This window comes from Rhinichthys klamathensis, unplaced genomic scaffold, assembly GCF_029890125.1.
Source record: "Rhinichthys klamathensis goyatoka isolate OS25496 unplaced genomic scaffold, OSU_Roscu_1.1 h1tg000024l_1, whole genome shotgun sequence".
Classification (NCBI taxonomy): domain Eukaryota; kingdom Metazoa; phylum Chordata; class Actinopteri; order Cypriniformes; family Leuciscidae; genus Rhinichthys; species Rhinichthys klamathensis.
In genome coordinates this window covers 176,265-196,809 of record NW_026606575.1, presented here as the reverse complement: position 1 = coordinate 196,809, position 20,545 = coordinate 176,265, and the positions used below count along the sequence as shown (strand labels likewise).

Here is a 20,545-nt window from a genome sequence, read left to right as displayed (position 1 = left end):
CGGCAGGCTGCGGGAAAACCTCGGGATAAACAAAGACACGAATATTAGCGTAGATGCCATTCTTCTTATGATGTAACGAGTACATCAAGATTTAAGGGAAGTGTTCCCAGTTCCGGCTGACCTAATCTATGCAGCCTAACATTGAATTATAGAAGTCTATAATGTATTATGTGTATGCTAGGTCAAAGAGATGTATTCTTAGTCTAGCTTTGAACTGACAGAGTGTGTCTGCTTCCCGGACAATGGTAGGAAGACTGTTCCAAAGTTTTGGTGCTAGAGAGGAAAAGGATCTACCGCCAGCAGTCGATTTAGATATTCTAGGTATTATCAACTGGCCGGAATTTTGAGATTGCAATAGACGTGAAGGACTATAATGCGTTAAGAGCTCGCTCAAGTACTGCGGAGCTAAACCATTTAGTGCTTTGTAAGTAATCAACAATATTTTAAAATGTATACGATGTTTAATAGGGAGCCAATGCAGTGTTGACAGAACCGGGCTAATATGGTCATACTTCCTGGTTCTGGTAAGAACTCGAGCTGCTGCGTTTTGAACTAGCTGTAGTTTGTTTATTAAGCGTGCAGGGCAACCACCCAGTAGAGCATTACAATAATCTAGCCTTGAGGTCATGAACGCATGAACTAATTGTCCCAGCAGATCTCTCTGAGTCCTGAGAGAACCAAATATCGTTACCCCATTGAGCTTTCCAAAAATTTACATCAGCAGATGTGGAATGGCTTTCTTGAAAAAAAACTAAAATCCGTACAAAGTTGTTTGGCAAAAAAAAAATAAGGCTGTCCTTTTACAGATCTGTCTTAGTCCCCTGGCATTGAAAGAAACAATAGATAAAGACAAAGTTCTTAACGAACGTGAACGAGAAATAAACTAGAAAATAATCAATAACAAGTTTGTTAGGAGTGTATTACTGGATAAGGGGACCGAGTGCAGCTTCATATTAAAAAAAAAAAATATATATATATATATATATTTATCGGTAAAGAGGAAAGGAAATATTCCCTGCCAACTAAAAAGCACAGCGCTCCTAATCAGCTGCCTTGGTTATTAAATGGCCTTAAAAAGTAGAACATATTATAGAAATGGCAGCGATTTTTGTTGATAAATCCGCAACCTCCAATGAAGAAGGCTGGTTTGCCCTCCTCTCGAGTTTTTTTTTATCACGGGCCATAGTTTGCTCTTTCGTTCTCTGTCTTCCTTAGAAAGATCCTCCGCAAATCTTAATCCGTTGTCGCACAGGTATGACGTCTTGGCAGCTTTCCATACGGCGTCTCTGCAGACACGTGCGATGAACTGGATGATGATGCCTCTGGGTTTGTAGTCGATCTGCCGCTTAGTGCCGAGCCGATGTACGGTGTCGATAGTGTCAGCCAGCCTGTTCTTCTCCTCCGGCAAAACAGCCTGACAGACCTCGATGGCCTTCTTTCGTATGTTTTCCTTTTCTGATTCTTCAACTCCGTAAAGTCTAAGGTTCCATCTCCTGGAGTATCTTTCCAACTCTGAGACCCTTTGCTGACATGTGTCTACTCGTTCCCTTTCGAGGGAACTCGCGATGCGTCACTTGACGCTTTGGGAACGCCCCCAGCGTGAATGCGTCTGAGCATCAATGTCAACTAGTCCAATGGAAAGAATGAGCGTCACGGGCGGGTGACGTCATGACCAGGAAGGCATAAGAGCACATCCGGTGAAACGCGGCATTAGCTTCTGTGTCTCAGCAAGCGATCTGTGTTACTCTGTCTCTGTCTATTTATTGTTGTCTGTTCGATATTATTGGGAAGAGTTATGGCGAAACAACTTTACAAACTCTGTGCTTCTCCCTGCCCGCGTTATTTAACGGGTGGGGACACACACGAGCTTTGTGTATTTTGTTTGGGAGTGGAGCATGCGGTATCAGCCTCCGAGGGGGCTGATTGCAACATTGTGAGAAGCTTTCGCTTCGCATGCTCCACTCCCGCCTGTCACTTTTCGAGGAAAGTGGCCAGGCTCGCGATCCTCGGGGTGCAGGACACGCGTCTGCCGAGGCAGCGCGGAGAATGCATTCCTGTGGATCGCGAATAGGATCTCGTTACGGGGTTGGAGACGGGTCCGCGGATCTTATCTCCTCCCTTTCCACGAGGGATCCAGTGCTCTCTCTCCGGTCTCGGAAGCCCGCGCTGCGGTCTCTTCTGCCCGGGGAGAGAAATCAATGCTTCAGTGCTCTACCTCCGAGGAGGTAGATGTGCTGGGCATTGAAAGTGTACACAATCATGGGGGAAGTGGATTTGCCATCTCTTCCCCAGCGTATGAGAATTATATATAGCCTATATATATATATATATATGATAGTTTATATATTATATATAAAATAAAGTGTATATATATAAAGAATGTATATAAAAAAATATATATATATAATAATAAGCTGGTGGAGGTGTTTACTGAGGCTGTAGATGAATTCAATATTTAATGGCCAGCAGAAATAAGGGGGCACTCGTCCTTAAAATAAATTTCCTTCCCTCTATTTTTCCACCTCCATCACGGGGCCTTCCATTTTTCCCGATCTGCACAGCGAGCTGTCTAGATCATGGAAAAAGCCTTACTCATTTTTTAGCCCCACATTCATGTATATTCAGATATTTGGGGGTTAAGAGAGTATGGCTATGGGGCAATACCCCGGGTAGAACAGACACTTGCGAGCTATGTCTCCCGGTTCAGTATCGTCCCTGAAGGCGTCGGCTTCTCTCACTAACCATTAAAGAAAACTATTTTTTAATCTAGTGGGAAAAGCATATATGACAGTGGGTCTAGCACGAGCCTGCTTGCACACTATAGCAGTGCTGCAAGCATATCAGGCTGACCTGCTGTGGTATTTGGACAGAAGTGAGGGAGTTTGGCCCGATGGGGTTTGAGAACTCCGTCGGGCCTCAGATTTATCTCTCAGGGATGGCAGCCAAAGAAATGTGGTCACTGAGAGACACCTCTGGCTCAATTTGATGGGAATCATGGAGAAAGATACAAGATAATCTCTCCCTCGCTATGTCCAACCCACTGGGGCTGCTGGGCGTGAGCAGCTCCAGCCGGCTAGTTTCTCATACACAACACAGCAGCCAAAGCCTTCAAAGCAGAAGCCGGATCCGAGGACCGTTCTTCATGCTGAGAAGGCTGCGGCTCAAAAGAAAAGGTCTGGCGCCACGGCGTCAGACCGGTGAGGGCAGCCCCAACCGGGGTGGAATGGTGTACACCTCATTATACGGTGCCCTTTCCATCTCTGTGCCCTCAGGGGACCGTTCTGCCAACCCCGCCACCCTTGGTGCTTCGGGGCGCAGCGTTCTCCAGCGAGCTTCTGGCGCAGCGTCAACTCGACATTGCGTCGGACTCGCGCCCTCTGAGGGGGGTTCGAAAACAGTCAGTTCGGGTGGTTCCTGCCAGTATGTTTCAGGTCCCCGAACTGGCTGTCTTTATTACACCAGAGGCCAGCCTCGAGGGGCTGGTTCCCTTGGTAGATTTTCTGGCAGCGCGGAAGCTACTGCCAAATATATCTCTATGGGTAATGGTAATCTCTCTGGTAATGGAGCAAGGGGTAAAGGCCCTGTTAGCAAAGAAAGCTATAGAGCAGGTGTACTCACCCGACATTGCGTCGGGTCTTTACAGTCGTTATCTCATTGTTCCAAAAAAGGATGGAGAGCAGCGTCACATACTAGATCTTCGTCTGTTGGAGTGTTTGGTGCTGGAACTCAAGTCCAAGATGCTGACACTCAAACAGATCGTGACTCAAATCAGATCCGAGGACTGGTTTGTCACGATAGATCTAAAAGACGTATACTTCCATATCTCCATCCTCCCTCAGCACAGGAGGTTCCTGAGGTTTTCTTTGGGGCAAAGAACACCAGTATCAGGCACTTCCTTTCGGTCTAGCTCTATCACCCCGCACATTCACGAAGTGTATAGACGCAGCTCTGGCCCCGCCAGGCTGCAGTGTATACGCATTCTGAATTGCATAGATGACTGGCTGATTCTAGCGGAATCAGAACAGTTAGCGGTTCGGCACCGAGGTGTCGTTCTCGCTCATATGCAGATGTTGGGGTTGAGGCTCAATGCCAAGAAGAGTGTGCTTTCTCCAGTACAGAGAACCACTTTCCTTGGTGTGGTATGGGATTCAGTGAAGATGCGGGCCACTCTGTCGCCCGTTCGTGTAGCTGCTATCCTAACAGCCACAAAAGAGCTGAGGCTAGGCCAGTCACGCACTGTAAAACAGTTCGAGAGACTGTTGGGTCTTGTGGCAGTAGCGTCCAACGGGATACCTTTTGGCCTGCTGTACATGAGACCTTTGCAGTGGTGGCGCAGGACCAGAGGGTTCTCCCCGAGGGGAAACCCACTTCGTATGATCAAGATCACGCGGCCGTGCCTTCGTGCCTTGGTTATATGGAGGAAACACTGGTTCTTAACCCAGGGTTCGGTGTTGGGAGCTCTTTGCCATCGAGTTGCTATCTCGACAGATGCTTCCCTCACCGGCTGGGGAGCGGTATTGGAAGGCCGCTCAGCTCAGGGCTTGGGAGGAGTCATCATCTCGCTTGGCACATGAATTGCCTAGAGATGATGGTCGTCTACAATGCGTTGAGACATCTCCTCCCAGACCTGAGGGGCCATCATGTGTTGTTCTGAAACAGTGACTGTTGGGCCTCAGGGCAGCAGCGTTCAATGTGATACCCTTTGACCTGCTGTACGTGAGACCTTTACAGTGGTGGCTCAGGACCAGAGGGTTCTCCCTGAGGGGAAACCCACTCCGTACGATCAAGATCACGCGGCAGTATCCCCGCGCCTTGGTTATATGGAGGAAACTCTGGTTCTTGACCCACAGACAACACGTTGGTGGCCTATTATTTTGGTCCCTCAGGAAATTACGCTGTCTGAGGGCAGTGTATATTCCAGGGGGGCCAGAATATTGGAGCAGACACCCTGTCGAGGCAGGGGCTGAGGCCAGGGGACTCCACCCCGAGGCGGTGGAGCAAATATGGGAGTTTTATGGCCAGGCAGAAGTGGATTTGTTCTCGTCTCAGCATACGACGCACTGTCCACTCTGGTTATCCCTCACTCAACCAGTCCCCACGGGGCTGGTTGCTATGGTGCAGACGTGGCTGAGGCTACGTCTGTACGCATTTCCCTCTGTTGCTCTGCTCCCAGGAGTTCTGGAGTGATTCCGCCAGGATGGAATAAGCCTATTTAGTAGCACCACCCTGGCCGAGCTGAATTTGGTTTGCGGACCTAATTTTTCTCCTCGACGGACCTCCCTTGGAGGTCCCGATCAGGAGAGACCTTCCGTCTCAGGCAGGGGATGCAATATTGCACCCCCGGCAGGGGATTTGGAAACTGTGGGTTTGGCCTCTGAGGGGGCCCAACTCATAGAGAGTGGTCTCTCAACCGAGGTTGTTGAGACCATTCTAAGCTCCAGAGCTCCCGCTACGAGGAAACTATATTCACTATTTCGAGAGTTTTTCACTTCTTGGTGTTACCAGCGTCAGTGGGATCCGGTTAACTGTTCAGTAAACACAGTATTCGAGTTTCTGCAAGAACGCTTTGTATCAGGTCTATGTCCTTCCACGCTTAAGGTATACGTGGCGGCCATTGCGGCTTTCCACGCCCTGGTGGGTAGTACATTTTTGGGTCGAGACCCCCTGATCACTCGTTTCCTTCGTGGCACTTTGAGGCTGAGGCCTGCAACTTGCACTAGGGTGCTGGCTTGGGACCTTGCAATAGTTCTAGAAGGCCTATCTGGGGCTCCCTTCGAGCCCTTAGATTTGGTCTCAGAGAAGTTCCTTTCTTTTAAGACTATTTTCTGCTAGCTATTTCATCCCTATTAGAGTCAGACCTTCAGGCCCTTTCGGTCCCCACCTGCCTTGAGTGCACCGGGGATGGCCAAGGCATTCTTACCCGAAACATGGATATGTTCCAAAGGTGCCTACCATTATTCCGAGGCCTATTGTGCTGCAGGTTTCTGTCCTCCTTTTACATCTGCGGACCAGGAAAGGCTGAACCTCTTGTGTCCAGTGCGAGCACTGGATACTTATGTTCATCGGACATCTTCAATGAGGAAGTCCGACCAGTTATTTATTTGCTTTGGATCACCTAAGAAGGGTCTTCCTGCTTCTAAACAGACGGTTAGTAAGTGGATAGTTGAGGCTATTTCACTTGCATACGAGTACTCTGACCAGCCGTGTCCTTTGGTGGTCAGAGCTCACTCTACGAGGGGTATGGCGGCCTCTAAAGCCTTATTATTTGGAGTTTCTCTTCAAGACGTATGTGATGCGGCAGGCTGGTCCTCACCGCTCACGTTCGTCAGGTTTTACAGTTTGGACCTGGATGCTGCCCCAGGTTCTCAGGTGCTTAGTGCTTAGTTCCAACAGACTAACACTCAGGTACTTGGAATTCTGGCGTTTTGGGTATTCTCGTTCCCAAAGCGTCAAGTGACGCATCGCGAGTTCCCTCGAAAGGGAACGTCTCAGGTTACTACTGTAACCATAGTTCCCTGAGAAAGGGAACGAGACGATGCGTCACCCTGCCATACTTCCTGCATCCCTGTGATCGGCTTGCTTCGACTTTTTGAAGCTAATGCCGCGTTTCACCGGATGTGCTCTTATGCCTTCCTGGTCATGACGTCACCCGCCCGTGACGCTCATTCTTTCCATTGGACTAGTTGACATTGATGCTCAGACGCATTCACGCTGGGGGCGTTCCCAAAGCGTCAAGTGACGCATCGTCTCGTTCCCTTTCTCAGGGAACTATGGTTACAGTAGTAACCTGAGACGTTTTTCTCCTTTTGCCATTTTCACCTCGAGTGTACACACTTTGCTCTTTACCTCCTTAAGCTCTATTATGGTAGCCCTGTTTGTGCTAAATAGAGTGTAATTTCACCTGTGCCATTAATATGTTTATAAGCAACTGAAAAAAGCACAGATGTCAGGGCATGTCAAAACATCTCAAGGACCCCAAAAACACCTTAGACCCCAGAGGGTTAAGTCCATCATCAGCACGTGATCATTATTGTCATCAGGTTCTCCCTCACCTGGCACTGGGAGTCTACTTAGAGCATCAGCATTTTGGTGACACTTTCCTGGCTTGTGCACATTGTTGTACTGATATGCTTGTAACATCACAGCCCACCTTTGCACTCTGGGTGATCCCATTTGAGGAACTGCCTTCGTTTCATTGAACAAATGAATCAAGGGCTTATGATCAGTGCAAATTGTGAATGCACGACCATACAAGTACTTATAAAACCTTTGGATCCCAAAAATCACAGCTAAGCCTTCTTTGTCCAACTGTGAATAACGCTTCTCTGCAGACGTTAGCGTTCTTGACATGAACCCAAGGGGTTTCTCCACACTCTCTCCTTTTCTACGCTACGAGAGCACTGCAACAACCCCGTATGCTGAGGCGTCACAAGCCAGAACCAGTTCGGAATCTGATGAGTAATGCACTAGCACCTCTGCTGATTTTAGTAGAGCTTTAGATTCCTTAAAAACTTCTTGTTGTGGCTTTTTCCACATCCACTGAACATCTTTTCTCAGCAGCAGATGTAGGGGGGCTAGCAGCGTTGGAAGGAACTAATTATAATAGTTCAGCAACCCCAGGTATGCTTTAAGTTCTGTGACATTCCTTGGTTCTGGTCCTTTTTCAATGGCTTTCACTTTAATTATTTTAATTCCCATATTTTTGTTAGATAAGTATCAGGTTTTGCATTATGATTACAATCAAACAATAACATTTGGTTAAAAAGGGAACACAATGCACAATGTATATTTGTTTTACTCAGTATTTGATCATTAAAAAATCTAACAAAATAAGGGATGGATAGTGATAATTCAAAACACTTTATACTGTACATTTTGCAATTAATTGGTATTTAATTCAGTTTAATTCTATAAATGGTAATACAACTTCAGAAGGGAACAGCAATTATGATCTAACAGCAAAAACACAATAAAACAACATAACAGCAAACAATCATTATCAAACTGTGGGTTAAAAAAGAGGAATAAAAATGTAATAATAATAATAAATATTATTTTTTACTATATACAAACACAATGTAATTAATTTATGTATTGTTGCATGTGCAAGAGATATCAGGAACACCTATTAGGCTAAAATAAGAGCAAACACAATAATTGTGTGTGTGTGTGTGTGTGTGTGTGTGTGTGTGTGTGTGTGTGTGTGTGTGTGAGAGAGAGAGTTTGTGTGTGTTTACCTCAGTGTGCTCAGCAGTGAAGTTGAATTTGCTAAATAAATATGACAATAAAACAATGTTTGATTGCACTACACTGATCATTGCTGGAAAATTTTGCTTAATACTGGAAAGCTACATTGGAAAGCTCGGAAGGATGTGAACTATATAGTATTTTGATGTTGAGGAGTAATGAATATCCATCAGAAAAAGCAGGTGTGAGGTAGATTCAAAATAGATTTAAAATACACCTTTCAGCGCTATTTGACAATGTTTCCGGCTTTAGAACGCCTTCACAGCATGACTGCCATAGATACTTTAGTGCAAGCACTGCCTATTCTGTTCAAAGTGCAGTGACACTGCAACAGCGTATTGACTGCAAGCTAAGAATAACTCAGTTATCTTGTAAAAGAAGAAAAGTCAAAGAAATCCTGATCAGCAGCCATGGTTGGTGTGTTTCTACTTGCATGTAAGTACTGAAATTACAAAATCTTAAATATTCAATAAATTAAATAAATAAATTAAACCTTTTTTATGATAAATTATTATTATTATTTCCTAGATATCTCAGTGAATCTAATCCTTCAAAGTCAAGGTAAGTTTTAATAGTGCACTGAATAAACACCTTTGCAGTTAATGTAATATTGTACTTTTTTAGGATGAACAAACGTCTTATTTCCTTCACAGGCGAACAGCTTCAAAAAGCCAAGATTTTCACTGGAAATACAGAAGTACCAGAAGGTGGTAGACTGGAGGTTACTTGCAGTACATTTGGTTTTACAAAACCAGAGGCTAAGGCAGTTTATGTATATCTGTGTAAAGATGGTAAAGCTATAGATATGAAACACGGACCCACTCGACAAGACATCACCTTTAAAATAGAGAGAATAGAAATGGACCATTCGGGCAACTACAGCTGTCTGTTTTCTGAAGAGCACTTGGAAATAACCAAAGTGATGGGATATGGTAATAATATCATCTTCATAAATGTGATCGGTAAGATGTATGACACTTCTGCTTACATTTGAGAGTGTGTTTGGTTCCTGTGCACAGATGAGACATGTTGAATAACACACTTGTGCAGATTAACCACAATAGACTCACTGTTGTACAAAATTGCCTTTAATGAGAGAGAAATGTTTGAAATTGTGTTTTCTTTTTGCTTTAGACCCTTTGTCCTGGAATGCATTAAAGGCCATGCTAAACATTTAACCATAAGTGTTCCCTTTCTCTCTACAGAATCTTTATTTAATTCACAGATACATTTGCTACAGTCTGAGGTGGCAGTGGGAAGTGATGCTGAGTTTATCTGTACAACATCCAATCCTATGAACAAAAACCTGTCCAATAATATGATTTTGGCTTTTCTCATCAAAAATGAAAAGCCCATTAAAGTCAATATTTGGGACACAAAAGAAACGATGACAACATTCACCCTCAGAGAGGTCCGGATGGAAGATGCTGGAACATACAGTTGTGCTTTGTTAAACATTCTCCCTTACCATGGAATGAGACTTGATCGAAATAATAAAGTCAACCTTCAGATAGTTGGTAAGAATGGGAGGGGAAGAACAAAACCAAACTTTTGTATGGTTAATGTGTTAATAAGGCTGTACGGGGTGCCATGCATTCTTACTCTTATTTACTCAGTTTAGCGAGAGAATATACCTTTGTGAAAAAGAAGTACTATTTAGCATACCTTTGAAAAGAGTTGTTATAACATAAATAATGTACAGTACTTTAAAATAAGTTCCATGCAAACATGTTTTCAGTGACTACATTGCATGTTAATTAAAAAATAAAAGAAAATGTATTATTGTTAGAATTTATATGAAATGCAATTAGCTGAAATTCAGAGTTTTTTTTACCCACTTAAGTACAGTAGTATGTTCTACCGAATGTAGTGACAAACATTTAATGTTGCCGTAACTTTGCCAAGTAAGACATGTTCCTGGATCATTTGTTGATCCTGGAACAACAATCCTGTCCAAAACCAGTCCTAACCCTATCCCTATCCCTACACCTAAACCTAACCCTCCCTATCCCTAAAATCAGAGGGTAATTAAAGGCGAAAAAAGTGGTGTAGAAGCCCTTTACATTACAGTTAAAATGATAGCCAAGTACTTTACATGTGATTTAGTATGTTAGCCAACAGATGAAAATAAATGTCCTTCTTTAAAGCATAACAAAAAATAATGATTTTATCATAATGAAAGGTTACTTACTTGTCTTGGGGTTAGTTCACCCAAACATGAAAATTCTGTCATTAATTACTCTCCGTCATGTCACTCCGAACCTGCAAGACTTTCATTCATCTTCAGAACACAAATGAAGATCTTTTTGATGAAATCTGAGGGATTTCTGTCCCTCCGTTGACAGCTACCAAACTACCACTCTGACGCTTCAAGAAGTCCAAAAAGAGATCGTCTTACTAATCTACTGAAGCGTATTGCATTCACTTGAGGAAAAAAAATCTACTCTGTTTTTCTGAATTAACGAGTTAATTATCTCAGAATTACGAGATAATTTTTCATGGTAAACGTTTTTGCTCTGTTTTTCTGAATTAACGAGTTATTTATCTCAGAATTACGAGATATTTATTCATGAAAAAAAAGTTTTTGCTCTGTTTTTCTGAATTAACGAGTTAATATCTCAGAATTAAGGGGGAATTTTTCTTGAAAAACATTTTTTCACTCTGTTTTTATGAATTAATGAGTTACTCATAATTTTGAGATAATTAAGTCATTAATTCAGAAAAACAGAGCAAAAACTTTTTTCCATTAAAAATTATTATGAATTAATGAGTTACTCATAATTTTGAGATAATTAACTCGTTAATTCAGAAAAACAGAGTAGATTTTTTTCCTCAAGTGAATGCAATACGCTTCCGTACTAATCCATATGAATTGAGTGTTTTAGTAAAAAAATTCTGAAGAGACTCACTCGCTTTATAGGATGAACAGATTGAATTTAGGCTTTAATTCACATATAAACATTGATCAGTGAACATAAACTGAAGCTCAACCGAACCTGCTTGAAGCGTGAGGACAACGTGCTGCGTAACACATGAGAATAAACCTCATTTGTTCTCGCACGTCAAGCGAATATGCTTGAGCTTCTGTTTACCACAACTGATGTGTGAGTTTATGATTGTTTATATGTGACTAAAAGCCTAAATTAAATCTGCTCAGCGTATAAAGCGACCAAGTCTTTTCAGAAAATTTGGACTAAACTGCTCTATTCATCTGGATTAGTTTTACGATCTCTTTATGAACATGTTGTGTAGCTGTCAACGGAGTGAAAGAAATCACTTTTGCATTAAAAATATCTTAAATTGTGTTTCGAAGATGAATGAAAGTCTTTCTGATTCGGAACGAAATTAAGGTGAGTAAATTATGACAGACTTTTCATTTTGGGTTAACAAATCCTTGAAGAAGCATAGACAATAGTGTGTACTTTCCAAGTACAGTCTAGTGGCATTTTATTTCATTAATATCATATTACCTGCAAGAATAGTTTAAAAAAATACTTGGTTACACTTTGTTTTAAGGTATATTTGTTACACTGTAATTATAAATTTAAGTTATTTACTAAAATTAAGTAACTTAATATAGGGTTGGGATTAGGGTTAGTTACATGTAATTATGCATAATTATATTATTTTACAAGGGTAGTTAACTACAGTATTATATTGCAACATTTAATCAAACCTACAATAAAATATTTTTTGTGTTTCTGGGATTTCTTTGACAGTGGCATCTAGCAGCGGCTTTGACAAAATCATTATTGTCATAATAATGTGCTCTACCATAGTGTTATTCCTCAGTCTGTTTCTGGGAATTTGGGCAGTGATCCGCAAAAGAGGTACTGTGACACTTTCTCCTAAACTGCAAACATTGACATATTTCACTTTAACGTTTCACTTGAAAAATTCTGTTTAAATCCCAACACTCACAACGTTTTGTTTCTAATAGGATGCCTTGGATTCCACAAGGAAAGGTCTGTTTGAGATTTTCAATTAAAATATATTGAATTTTTAACAAAGTTTTTATGAATTTCTAATCAACAGATCCTTGAATGAGACAGAGCTCAAAGGAAATGATGTGTTCTACGAAGGTATTCACTGTATGGTTCTTGTTGCTTTGTTAAACTATTTTCTATTAACAACAGGAGATTGGGACATGACCAGTAGTGACAGAATTAGTTGGGGGAGGAGAGGGGGTGTAAATGGGTACGCTGTAACAACTGAGCTCATGAATATTAATTAACTCTTGTTGCTTAGTAATCTTCCCATAGTCATTCTTAAAAGTTTTGCTTATATTGTTCTGTACATAAATGTAAGTGGCAATGGTATATATTTTGAAGGTTTAGTTTGCCCAAGAATGACAGTTCCCTTTCGTTGTCACTTCGAGTTACGTCGAATGACGACGAAATGGGGTTTCGCTTAGAAAGCCTATCAACTTCGAGTATTAAGAAATGCCATGGGTCTGCGGATTTTGCATAGCGTGACTCTGCCCCACCTCGTGGGTATATAAGGAAGTACGCTAGCAATATGCAGATATGTTTTTGCTTCGGAGCCAAGAAGTCCTCTTCACTCCTGCAGCCTATTCTCTGACTATCTTCAAGAATCTTCAAGACGAGCAGCTTCCAGTCAGTGTTGGTGTGATGTCTTGTTCCAGCGAGTTTCACATTCCTGCCTGCTGAACTGAACAGCGTGTGTTTCTCCCTGGGCACTTCAGCACTGCTGCAAGCTTTTCTCTCTCAAAAAGAGCGTGCACGCGGCACAACTTTCTAAAGACGATCTGCCCGTGTATTTCTGAGTGAGGTAGTCTAAAAGATTCAGCTGATTGGCACGAGCGCTGTTTTGACGTGTTTAGGCTTCGATCATGCTCAGACAGCGTTCGTGGATGCATCACATTCTCCCAGCGGGAACATGACCATCGCAATGTAACGGTCGAGACTCGATGAGTGACAAACTATCGCCGCATTACAAGGTGAGCTGGAGTCCTCTGGAGATGAGGGCTCGTCTGTGCTGCCACCCTCGAGTGTGCTAGCATAACGAGTCTGATCCACAGTTGACAGCAATACTTTCCCAGGCCACCGCGAGTATCAAGCTTGTGTGGAACCATCTGCCATGTCCCGAGCACTTAAGGCTGATGATTGGTTTTTGGGGGAGGCGATCCCAAATCCTTTCTACTCAGACGTGCATGAAGAGGTCATGAGATCGTGGGAGTCTGCTTTGACTTTTCGCGATTGCTCAGCGGCCTCTTCCGCCTTTTCTGCCCTCGCAGAGGCCGCGGCCAAGGGTACACTGGGGTTCCCCCTATGGAGTGTTCTGTGGCAGCACATCTGTGTCCCCACAGCGCCTCCACCTGGCGTGGCGACCCTAAGCACCCCTCCAATGCCTGTAGGTTTTCGTCTACTCCGGTGGCAAAGACCTATAGAGCTGCAGGGCAGGCTGCCGCCTCACTGCATGTTATTGCCATCCTTCAGGGTGCTCAATGACATGCACGAGGTTAGGGCTGATTCAGGGCTCATCCAAGAGCTGCCTGCCACCACCGACCGACGAAGGTGACCGCATGCTCCCTGGGTCAGGTGATGTCCACATGCGTGGTCAGACATCCCTGGATTAACCTGGTTGATATGCGCGAGGTTGAGCGAACCCGCTTCCTCAACTCCCCCATATCCCAGGCTGGCCTCTTCGGCGGCACGGTCGAGGACTCTGCCCAGTTCTCGGCCGCCCAGAAGCAGACTGAGGCTACCAAACATGTTCTGACCCCGCGGCCAGCTGCTGTCACCCAGCCGCCGGCTCAGACACCTCAGTCCGCTTGCCGCCGAGCGCGCCCTCCTGCGACTTCCGCACACTCCCGCACGACCCCAGCAGCATGGGCCGCGCCGCGGAGGTGGTCGCAGGAAGGCGCCCCTGCCCGTACCAGTCCCGCAGCCTCCCGAACACCAGGCGATGTGTCTCTCCCGTTACGGGCAGCTCAGAGGTGGGTTGCAGTTCTTTCAGGAAATGGTTGCAGGGCCACTCCTTCCCCCGGTGGAGGGCCGGGGGAGAACCTCTTCTCCAAAGAACTGACATCCTATCTCTGAGCCCCCAGAGGGTGCGGATGGCAGTTTGCAGCGATTGACCTGAAGGACGCCTAATTCCATGTCTCCTTTCTTCCTCGACACAGACGTTCCCTTGGTTTGTTTTCGAGAGGTGGACATACAAGTACGTGGTTCTCCCATTCGGGCTAGCCCTGTCTCCTCGCGCCTTCACGAAAGTGGTCGAGGCAGCCCTTGTGCCACTACGGCAACACGGGGTTCGCATCCTGAACTATCTCAACGACTGGCTGATCCTAGCTCACTCTCGTGGCCAGGTTTGTAAACACAGGGACCTAGTGCTCCGGCACCGAGCTCGTCTGGGCCTTCGGGTCAACTGGGAAAAGAGAAAACTTTGCCCCGTGCAGAGGATCTCTTTTCTCTGTATGGAAATCGACTCGGTCGCCATGTGCGCGCAGCCTATGAGCAAGCGCGCGCGCAGTCACTGCTGACTTGCCTTATACAGTTCGAGGGCAAGAGTTCCACTGAAGTTATTTCAGAGGCTCCTGGGGCATATGGCATCTGCAGCTGCAGCAACGCCGCTCAGATTGCTTCATATGAGACTGCTTCAGCTCTGGCTTCGCGATCGAGTCCCGAGGTGGGCATGGCAACAAGGCACGCTCCGAGTACCAGTTACTCCGACCTGCCGTCAGACCTTCACCCCGTGGACGAACCTCAGCTTTATACGGGCCGGAGTGCCCTTAGAACGAGTTTCCAGGCATGTTGTTGTCTCAACAGATGCCTCCACCAAAGGCATCAGCGCCTTTGGCATGTTGATTGCCTCGAGTTGCTGGCAGTACGTCTCGCTCTGCACCGCTTCCATGCGTTGCTCAAGAATCAGAATGTACTAGTCCAATCAGACAATACCGCGACAGTAGCGTACATCAACCGACAAGATGGTCTACGCTCCCGTCGTATCTCGCAACTCACCCGACACCTCCTCTTATGGAGTCAGAAGCATCTGAGGTCGCTTCGAGCCATTATATTACGGGAACCCTGAATTGTGCAGCCGACGAGCTTCACGGTTTCAGCCTCTTCCTGGAGAATGGCGACTCCATCCCCAGTCGGTTCAGCTGATTTGGGATCAGTTTGGGGATGCACAGGTAGACTTGTTTGCCGCCACATTTCGTCCCATTGCGACCTGTTTTACTCCCTGACCAAGGGCACGCTCGGCACGGACGCACTGGCGCACAGCTAGCGGCAGGGCCTTCCCAAGTATGCGTTTCCCCCAGTGAGCCTTCTTGCACAGACCCGGACAAGGCAGGTTTGTGTACCCTACCACCAGTGGTGGTGGCTACCATCACTTCAGCTAGAACATTGTCCACGAGACATGCCTACGCATTGGAGTGGAACCTCTTTGTCAACTGGTGCTCTTCTCACGAGAAGACCCCAGAAAATGCCCGATCAGTGTCGTGCTTTCCTTCCTGCAAGATGGGTTGAAGTGAAGGCTGTCTCCCTCCACCCTGAAACTCTATGTTGCCGCTATCGCCGCACATCCCAACGCAGTTGAGGGTATGTCCGTGGGAAAGCACGACCTGATCATCAGGTTCCTGAGAAGAGCGAGGAGACTGAATCCTCCTCAGCCTCCTATCGTTCCCTCTTGGGACCTCTCAGTGGTTCTAACTGCCCTGCAGAGTGCTCCCTTTGAGCTTCTGCAATCAGTGGAGCTTAAGCTCCTGTCAGTTAAGACAGCTCTCCTGGTTGCATTGGCCTCCATTAAGAGGGTAGGGGACCTGCACACATTTTCCGTTGACGAAGCGTGCCTGGAATTCATGCCGGCCTATTCTTACGTGATCCTGAGACCCCGGCCTGGATATGTGCCCAAGGTTCCCACCACTCCCTTTCGAGATCAGGTGGTGAACCTGCAACCGCAGCCGCTGGAGGAGGCAGACCCAGCCTTGGCACTGCTCTGTCCAGTACGCGCCCTCCGTGCTTACGTAGAGAGAACACAGTGTTTCAGGACCTCAGTCCAGCTCTTTGTCTGTTATGGTGGGAAGCTGAAGGGAAAGGCTCCGTCCAAGCAGAGGCTGTCTCACTGCATAGTGGACGCCATTGCTTAGCATACCAGCAGCAAGGTCGACCGTGCCCCCTTGGTGTGAAAGCCTAGTCCACCCAGAGTGTGGCTTCCTCTTGGGCTCTAGCGCATGGCACCTCGCTAACAGACATCTGCAGAGCTGCAGGCTGGGCGACACCCAACACATTCGCCAGATTCTCAATCTCCGAGTGGAGCCAGTGTCCTCCCATGTACTCGCTTCAACCAGCCGGTACTAGGACCCACTCAGGTGTCTTCGCTTGCTCGCCATTCCACTCCATGGACTGGATACATGCGATATATTCCTCAGGTGAGCTTTCCCACAAGCCCTGAGTTCCTCCAGCGCTGTTGATGTCAACGCCAGAGTCTATGCCTGCGGCAGCTTTCACGTTGAATAGGTGCCTCCATGTGCTTGGTTCCCCACTGGTGACCCCCACATGTGTATTTCCACTGTAAGCCTCTCCGAGCATGTGTCTTTCCCTTGGCAAGCCACCTTGCCACTCCTGGGGTTGAAACATTCCACCCTGCGGGCTGGACACCCCAGTGTTTCTCCATATGCAGCCCCTCTGGGTCATATGTGTATTCTCTAAGTCCCCCCCTTCGGGCAGGCACTGATTGCATATTTCCACTGAGGTATGCTTCCCAGTGTACCTTGGTATTCCTGTTTTAAGTAGGAGTCCTTCGTCCGTGCTGGTCTCACGACAGGGAGCTCAGACTTACGCAGGGCACTGGAAGACAGCTGAGGTGGCGTGATTAGACTGGGAACCCCATTTCGTCGTTACGTCTCCCTGCCACTTCGCTGTACCACTGGAACAGCCTGAGTTCAGTCTCGGCTCCTCAGCAAGTAACATCTGTATATTGCCAGCGTACTTCCTTATGTACCCACGAGGTGGGGCGGAGTCATGCTATGCAAAATTCGCAGACCCATGGCATTTCTTTGCCATTGGCTCGTTTTGTAATACTCGAAGTTGATAGCCTTTCTAAGCGAAACCCCATTTTGTCGTCATTCGACGTAACGTTGTATCATCATTTACTCACCCTCATGTTATTCCACCCCTGTATTACTTGTGGAATGTGAAAGATGATTAGAATCAGAAGAATGCTGGGATCCAAATAATATTGAATGCCATTGACTTTCATTGAATGGACAAAACCTTTTTTTTTTTTTTTGTGTTCCACAGAAACAAACGATGCATACTAAAATCTGTACAATTTAAATATTTATCTGATAAAAGTTAATTTTGTAAGCATTTAGGTGTCCACCACCATACCAATAACATCAAAGCTAAACAAACGGATTAAAAACTGCTAAACACCACTTTTCAAATTTCATAGGGTGTTTTTGTTCTCTTTGCTTCGGTTCTGAGCAAATTTTGTCTCTTACAAATTTATATTCTAGAAATGCCCAAACCGGATACAGCTGGTACTGGTGAAATACGAAGTGTTGTCTGGTAAGCCAGTAAAAAATGAATAAATGAACTAATGAGCTTTGCACTGTTTTATCTTTAATTTTCCAGTCTCCGATTGATTACATATGTATCATGTCAGCTTTCAGATTATTGATGTCTTATCTATTTTTGTTCATTATTTCTTTCCATGCAAATGCTGTAAATCAATCTCCATGATGGCTTAGTTCTGTCGCAGTGTGGGACGAGTTCTCTGATATCGGTACGTCAAAGATTTCTTGCAAATTAACTGTTGTATTTTTTTAATACAATATTACAGTACTGGAAAACACAGTAATTCGGCTATACGACAAATAATAGGATCTTGTGTTTCTAGCGTGAAACCATTTTGGCCATTTTGTGCTGCACAATAACAATGACTAGCTATGTCTGCATTACACAAATTACAAATTATTTTTCACAGATGAAGAGTATGATGAACTGGTCTTCCAGCAGTCTTAATGGCCTTCCTGTGGCTCAATAGCACATGATAGCAATGCATGGTCATAGGTTCGATTCCAAAGGGAAAGCAAGAACTGATCAAATGTGTACTTTGAATGCAATATAAATAGCTTTGGATAAAACTGTCTGCTAAATGCATAAATGTAAATGTGATCAATTGGGTGTCTTTTTTATATTATTTGTTTGTCACTATTGTTGTTGTTTTTTATGACCGTGACCAACTGAGTGTTGACCATCTCTATAGTCATTGTCCACATTTTCACATCACATGACTTTACTAAAGTCTATAAATCTCTCAGAATTAATAACAAAATACAATATACATATTGTTTATGTAACATATTGTACACATGCAAATTCAGAATACATGTTTTTTTTAAATAATTATTTAAAATAATAAAAATCTGCAATCTGTTACAGTGTGTTCACAAATGTACTGAAGAATACCTAATAATAAAATGTTTTGAATGAAAAGATATTTCACCAGGTGGGCTTCATTTCATCATATTTCATCACAGATTGTATTTCATCATTTTTAAACATTGTAAAAATAAATAAATATTGACATTTTGATAATTTTTGTTTCAAAGCACAGGGACTTACTGTATGATAACAAATTTGTTATTCTCTGATAAATTTGTAAGAAAGAAAGTTCCACAGCACCATTATGTTAATGCTCAGCCTAACTCAAAATGCAGGATATTTGAACTTGGATCCATAAGTAAAAATCTTTACTATTTTTGAGGAATTTATGTTTGATGAAAGCAAAGACTAACTTTAGTTATGTCGATACAACAATTTCCCCTAAAGCCGATTATACTCATAAATCTCCTTTCATTTTTTTCCCAAACATTTTTTTTACAGCCTAAATTTTCCTTTTCAACTATTTACCTTTATCTTGAAAAATAGCTATAAAAAGAAGATCAGCATGTATACCTATATATCACCAAAAATGTATAATCTGTGAAAGGAAATCTGCTCATATACAAACAATCAGCAAATGTATAATTAAAATGACATTATCTTTTATATCATACTAATTCTAAAATGGCAATACAGGACTATGTTTACAACATAAATTAATCAATTTCTTTGCAATGCTTATAGGCTACTAAATGTTTATATCAGGTAAACAGAATGTTACATATTTAACTGTGTTAGCAGTAAGCAGTATCCTAGCCTTGTTTGATAGGTAGAAATCTATAAAAATCTATAAAAAATCTATAAGAGTTTTTTCGAATTCATGGTTGTGAAGTGGCTCTCAATTACTTCCTTTGGCTGTTTCCTGGCTTTATTAAACAGTTGGTTCAGTTCCTTTTGTACCACTTTTAGCTCAGTTCTATCTTTATTTCTGAAAGTTGCCTTTTTTTCGATTTATGCAGTCTTTTATGTCCTTGGTTATGTAAGGCTTATTGTTTGGATAAACCACAACCTCTTTCTTTGTAAGGACGCTATCTATACAATAATTTATATAGTCTGTGATTGTGTCTGTTGTGACATCAATATCTGTGTCGTGGAACACACTCCAGTCTGTACACAAGAAGCATCCTTTTAGTGTTTCTATCCCTTCATCAGACCACACGGTGACTGTTTTCACTTGTGGCTTACTGCGTTTCAGCATGGTTTTGTAGATGGGAATTAAGTGAATCACGTTGTGGTCTGAATTGGCCAACGGTGCTTTTGGTTTGGCTACATAGGCATTTTTGACGTTGCCATAACATTTGTCAAGAGTCTTATTTCCACGTGTGCTACACTTGATATATTGTTCGAACCCACTGTAAACTTGCTAATTCATGTTTACAGTGGTTGAAGTCGCCCATTACAAACACGGGGGCGCCCGGAGCACGCTGCAGTTCTTGGTGTACACAGTCAGCAATGCGAGCTGCGGCCCTAGCTGCATTCCCGTTTGGGGGAATGTACACAACGCACACGGCCACACTTCCGAACTCCCTTGGGAGGTAAAACGGTCTCATAGTCAAATGCAAAATCTCAACATCCGGACAGCAAAGAGTTTCCCTAACTGTGTACTGTTTGCACCAATTGTTACTTACATACACAGCCATACCGCCACCTCTTGTTTTTCCGGATTGTTCAGCCCTGTCTCCCCTGACAAGTGAAAATCCATCGATGTCAACCAGGGAGTTTTGGATATCTCGGTGTAACCACGTTTCCGTGATCACCATTAAACTTGAGGTGCGATACTCAGAGCATGTCCTGGTATTAATACGAAGTTCGTCTATTTTTAGCTCGAAGTGATCTTGCGTTGCATAGTATCATTGAAGGTAGAGGAGGCCTGCTGCCTCTCC

The 20,545-nt window shown here is 44.2% G+C and overlaps 1 protein-coding gene across 1 annotated transcript; it reads left to right on the top strand.

Moving 5' to 3' along the window:
* Positions 1–8,528: 8,528 nt before the first annotated feature.
* On the top strand, positions 8,529–18,396 carry LOC130077745 (uncharacterized). The gene is made up of 9 exons (XM_056243084.1): positions 8,529–8,682; positions 8,776–8,808; positions 8,901–9,209; positions 9,453–9,764; positions 11,967–12,077; positions 12,188–12,212; positions 12,283–12,329; positions 17,732–18,000; positions 18,202–18,396. The coding sequence occupies exons 1-8, from the start codon at positions 8,658–8,660 to the stop codon at positions 17,785–17,787; spliced, it is 918 nt and encodes a 305-aa protein (XP_056099059.1). The 5' UTR covers positions 8,529–8,657; the 3' UTR covers positions 17,788–18,000; positions 18,202–18,396.
* The last annotated feature ends 2,149 nt before the right edge of the window (positions 18,397–20,545 follow it).

Excerpts from the sequence above, each read along its gene's own strand:
- LOC130077745 (XM_056243084.1), top strand. The coding sequence starts at position 8,658 with ATGGTTGGTGTGTTTCTACTTGCAT. Across the intron at positions 9,765-11,966 it reads AGTCAACCTTCAGATAGTTG|TGGCATCTAGCAGCGGCTTT; the intron begins GTAAGAATGGGA and ends TTTCTTTGACAG. Across the intron at positions 12,078-12,187 it reads GGCAGTGATCCGCAAAAGAG|GATGCCTTGGATTCCACAAG; the intron begins GTACTGTGACAC and ends TGTTTCTAATAG.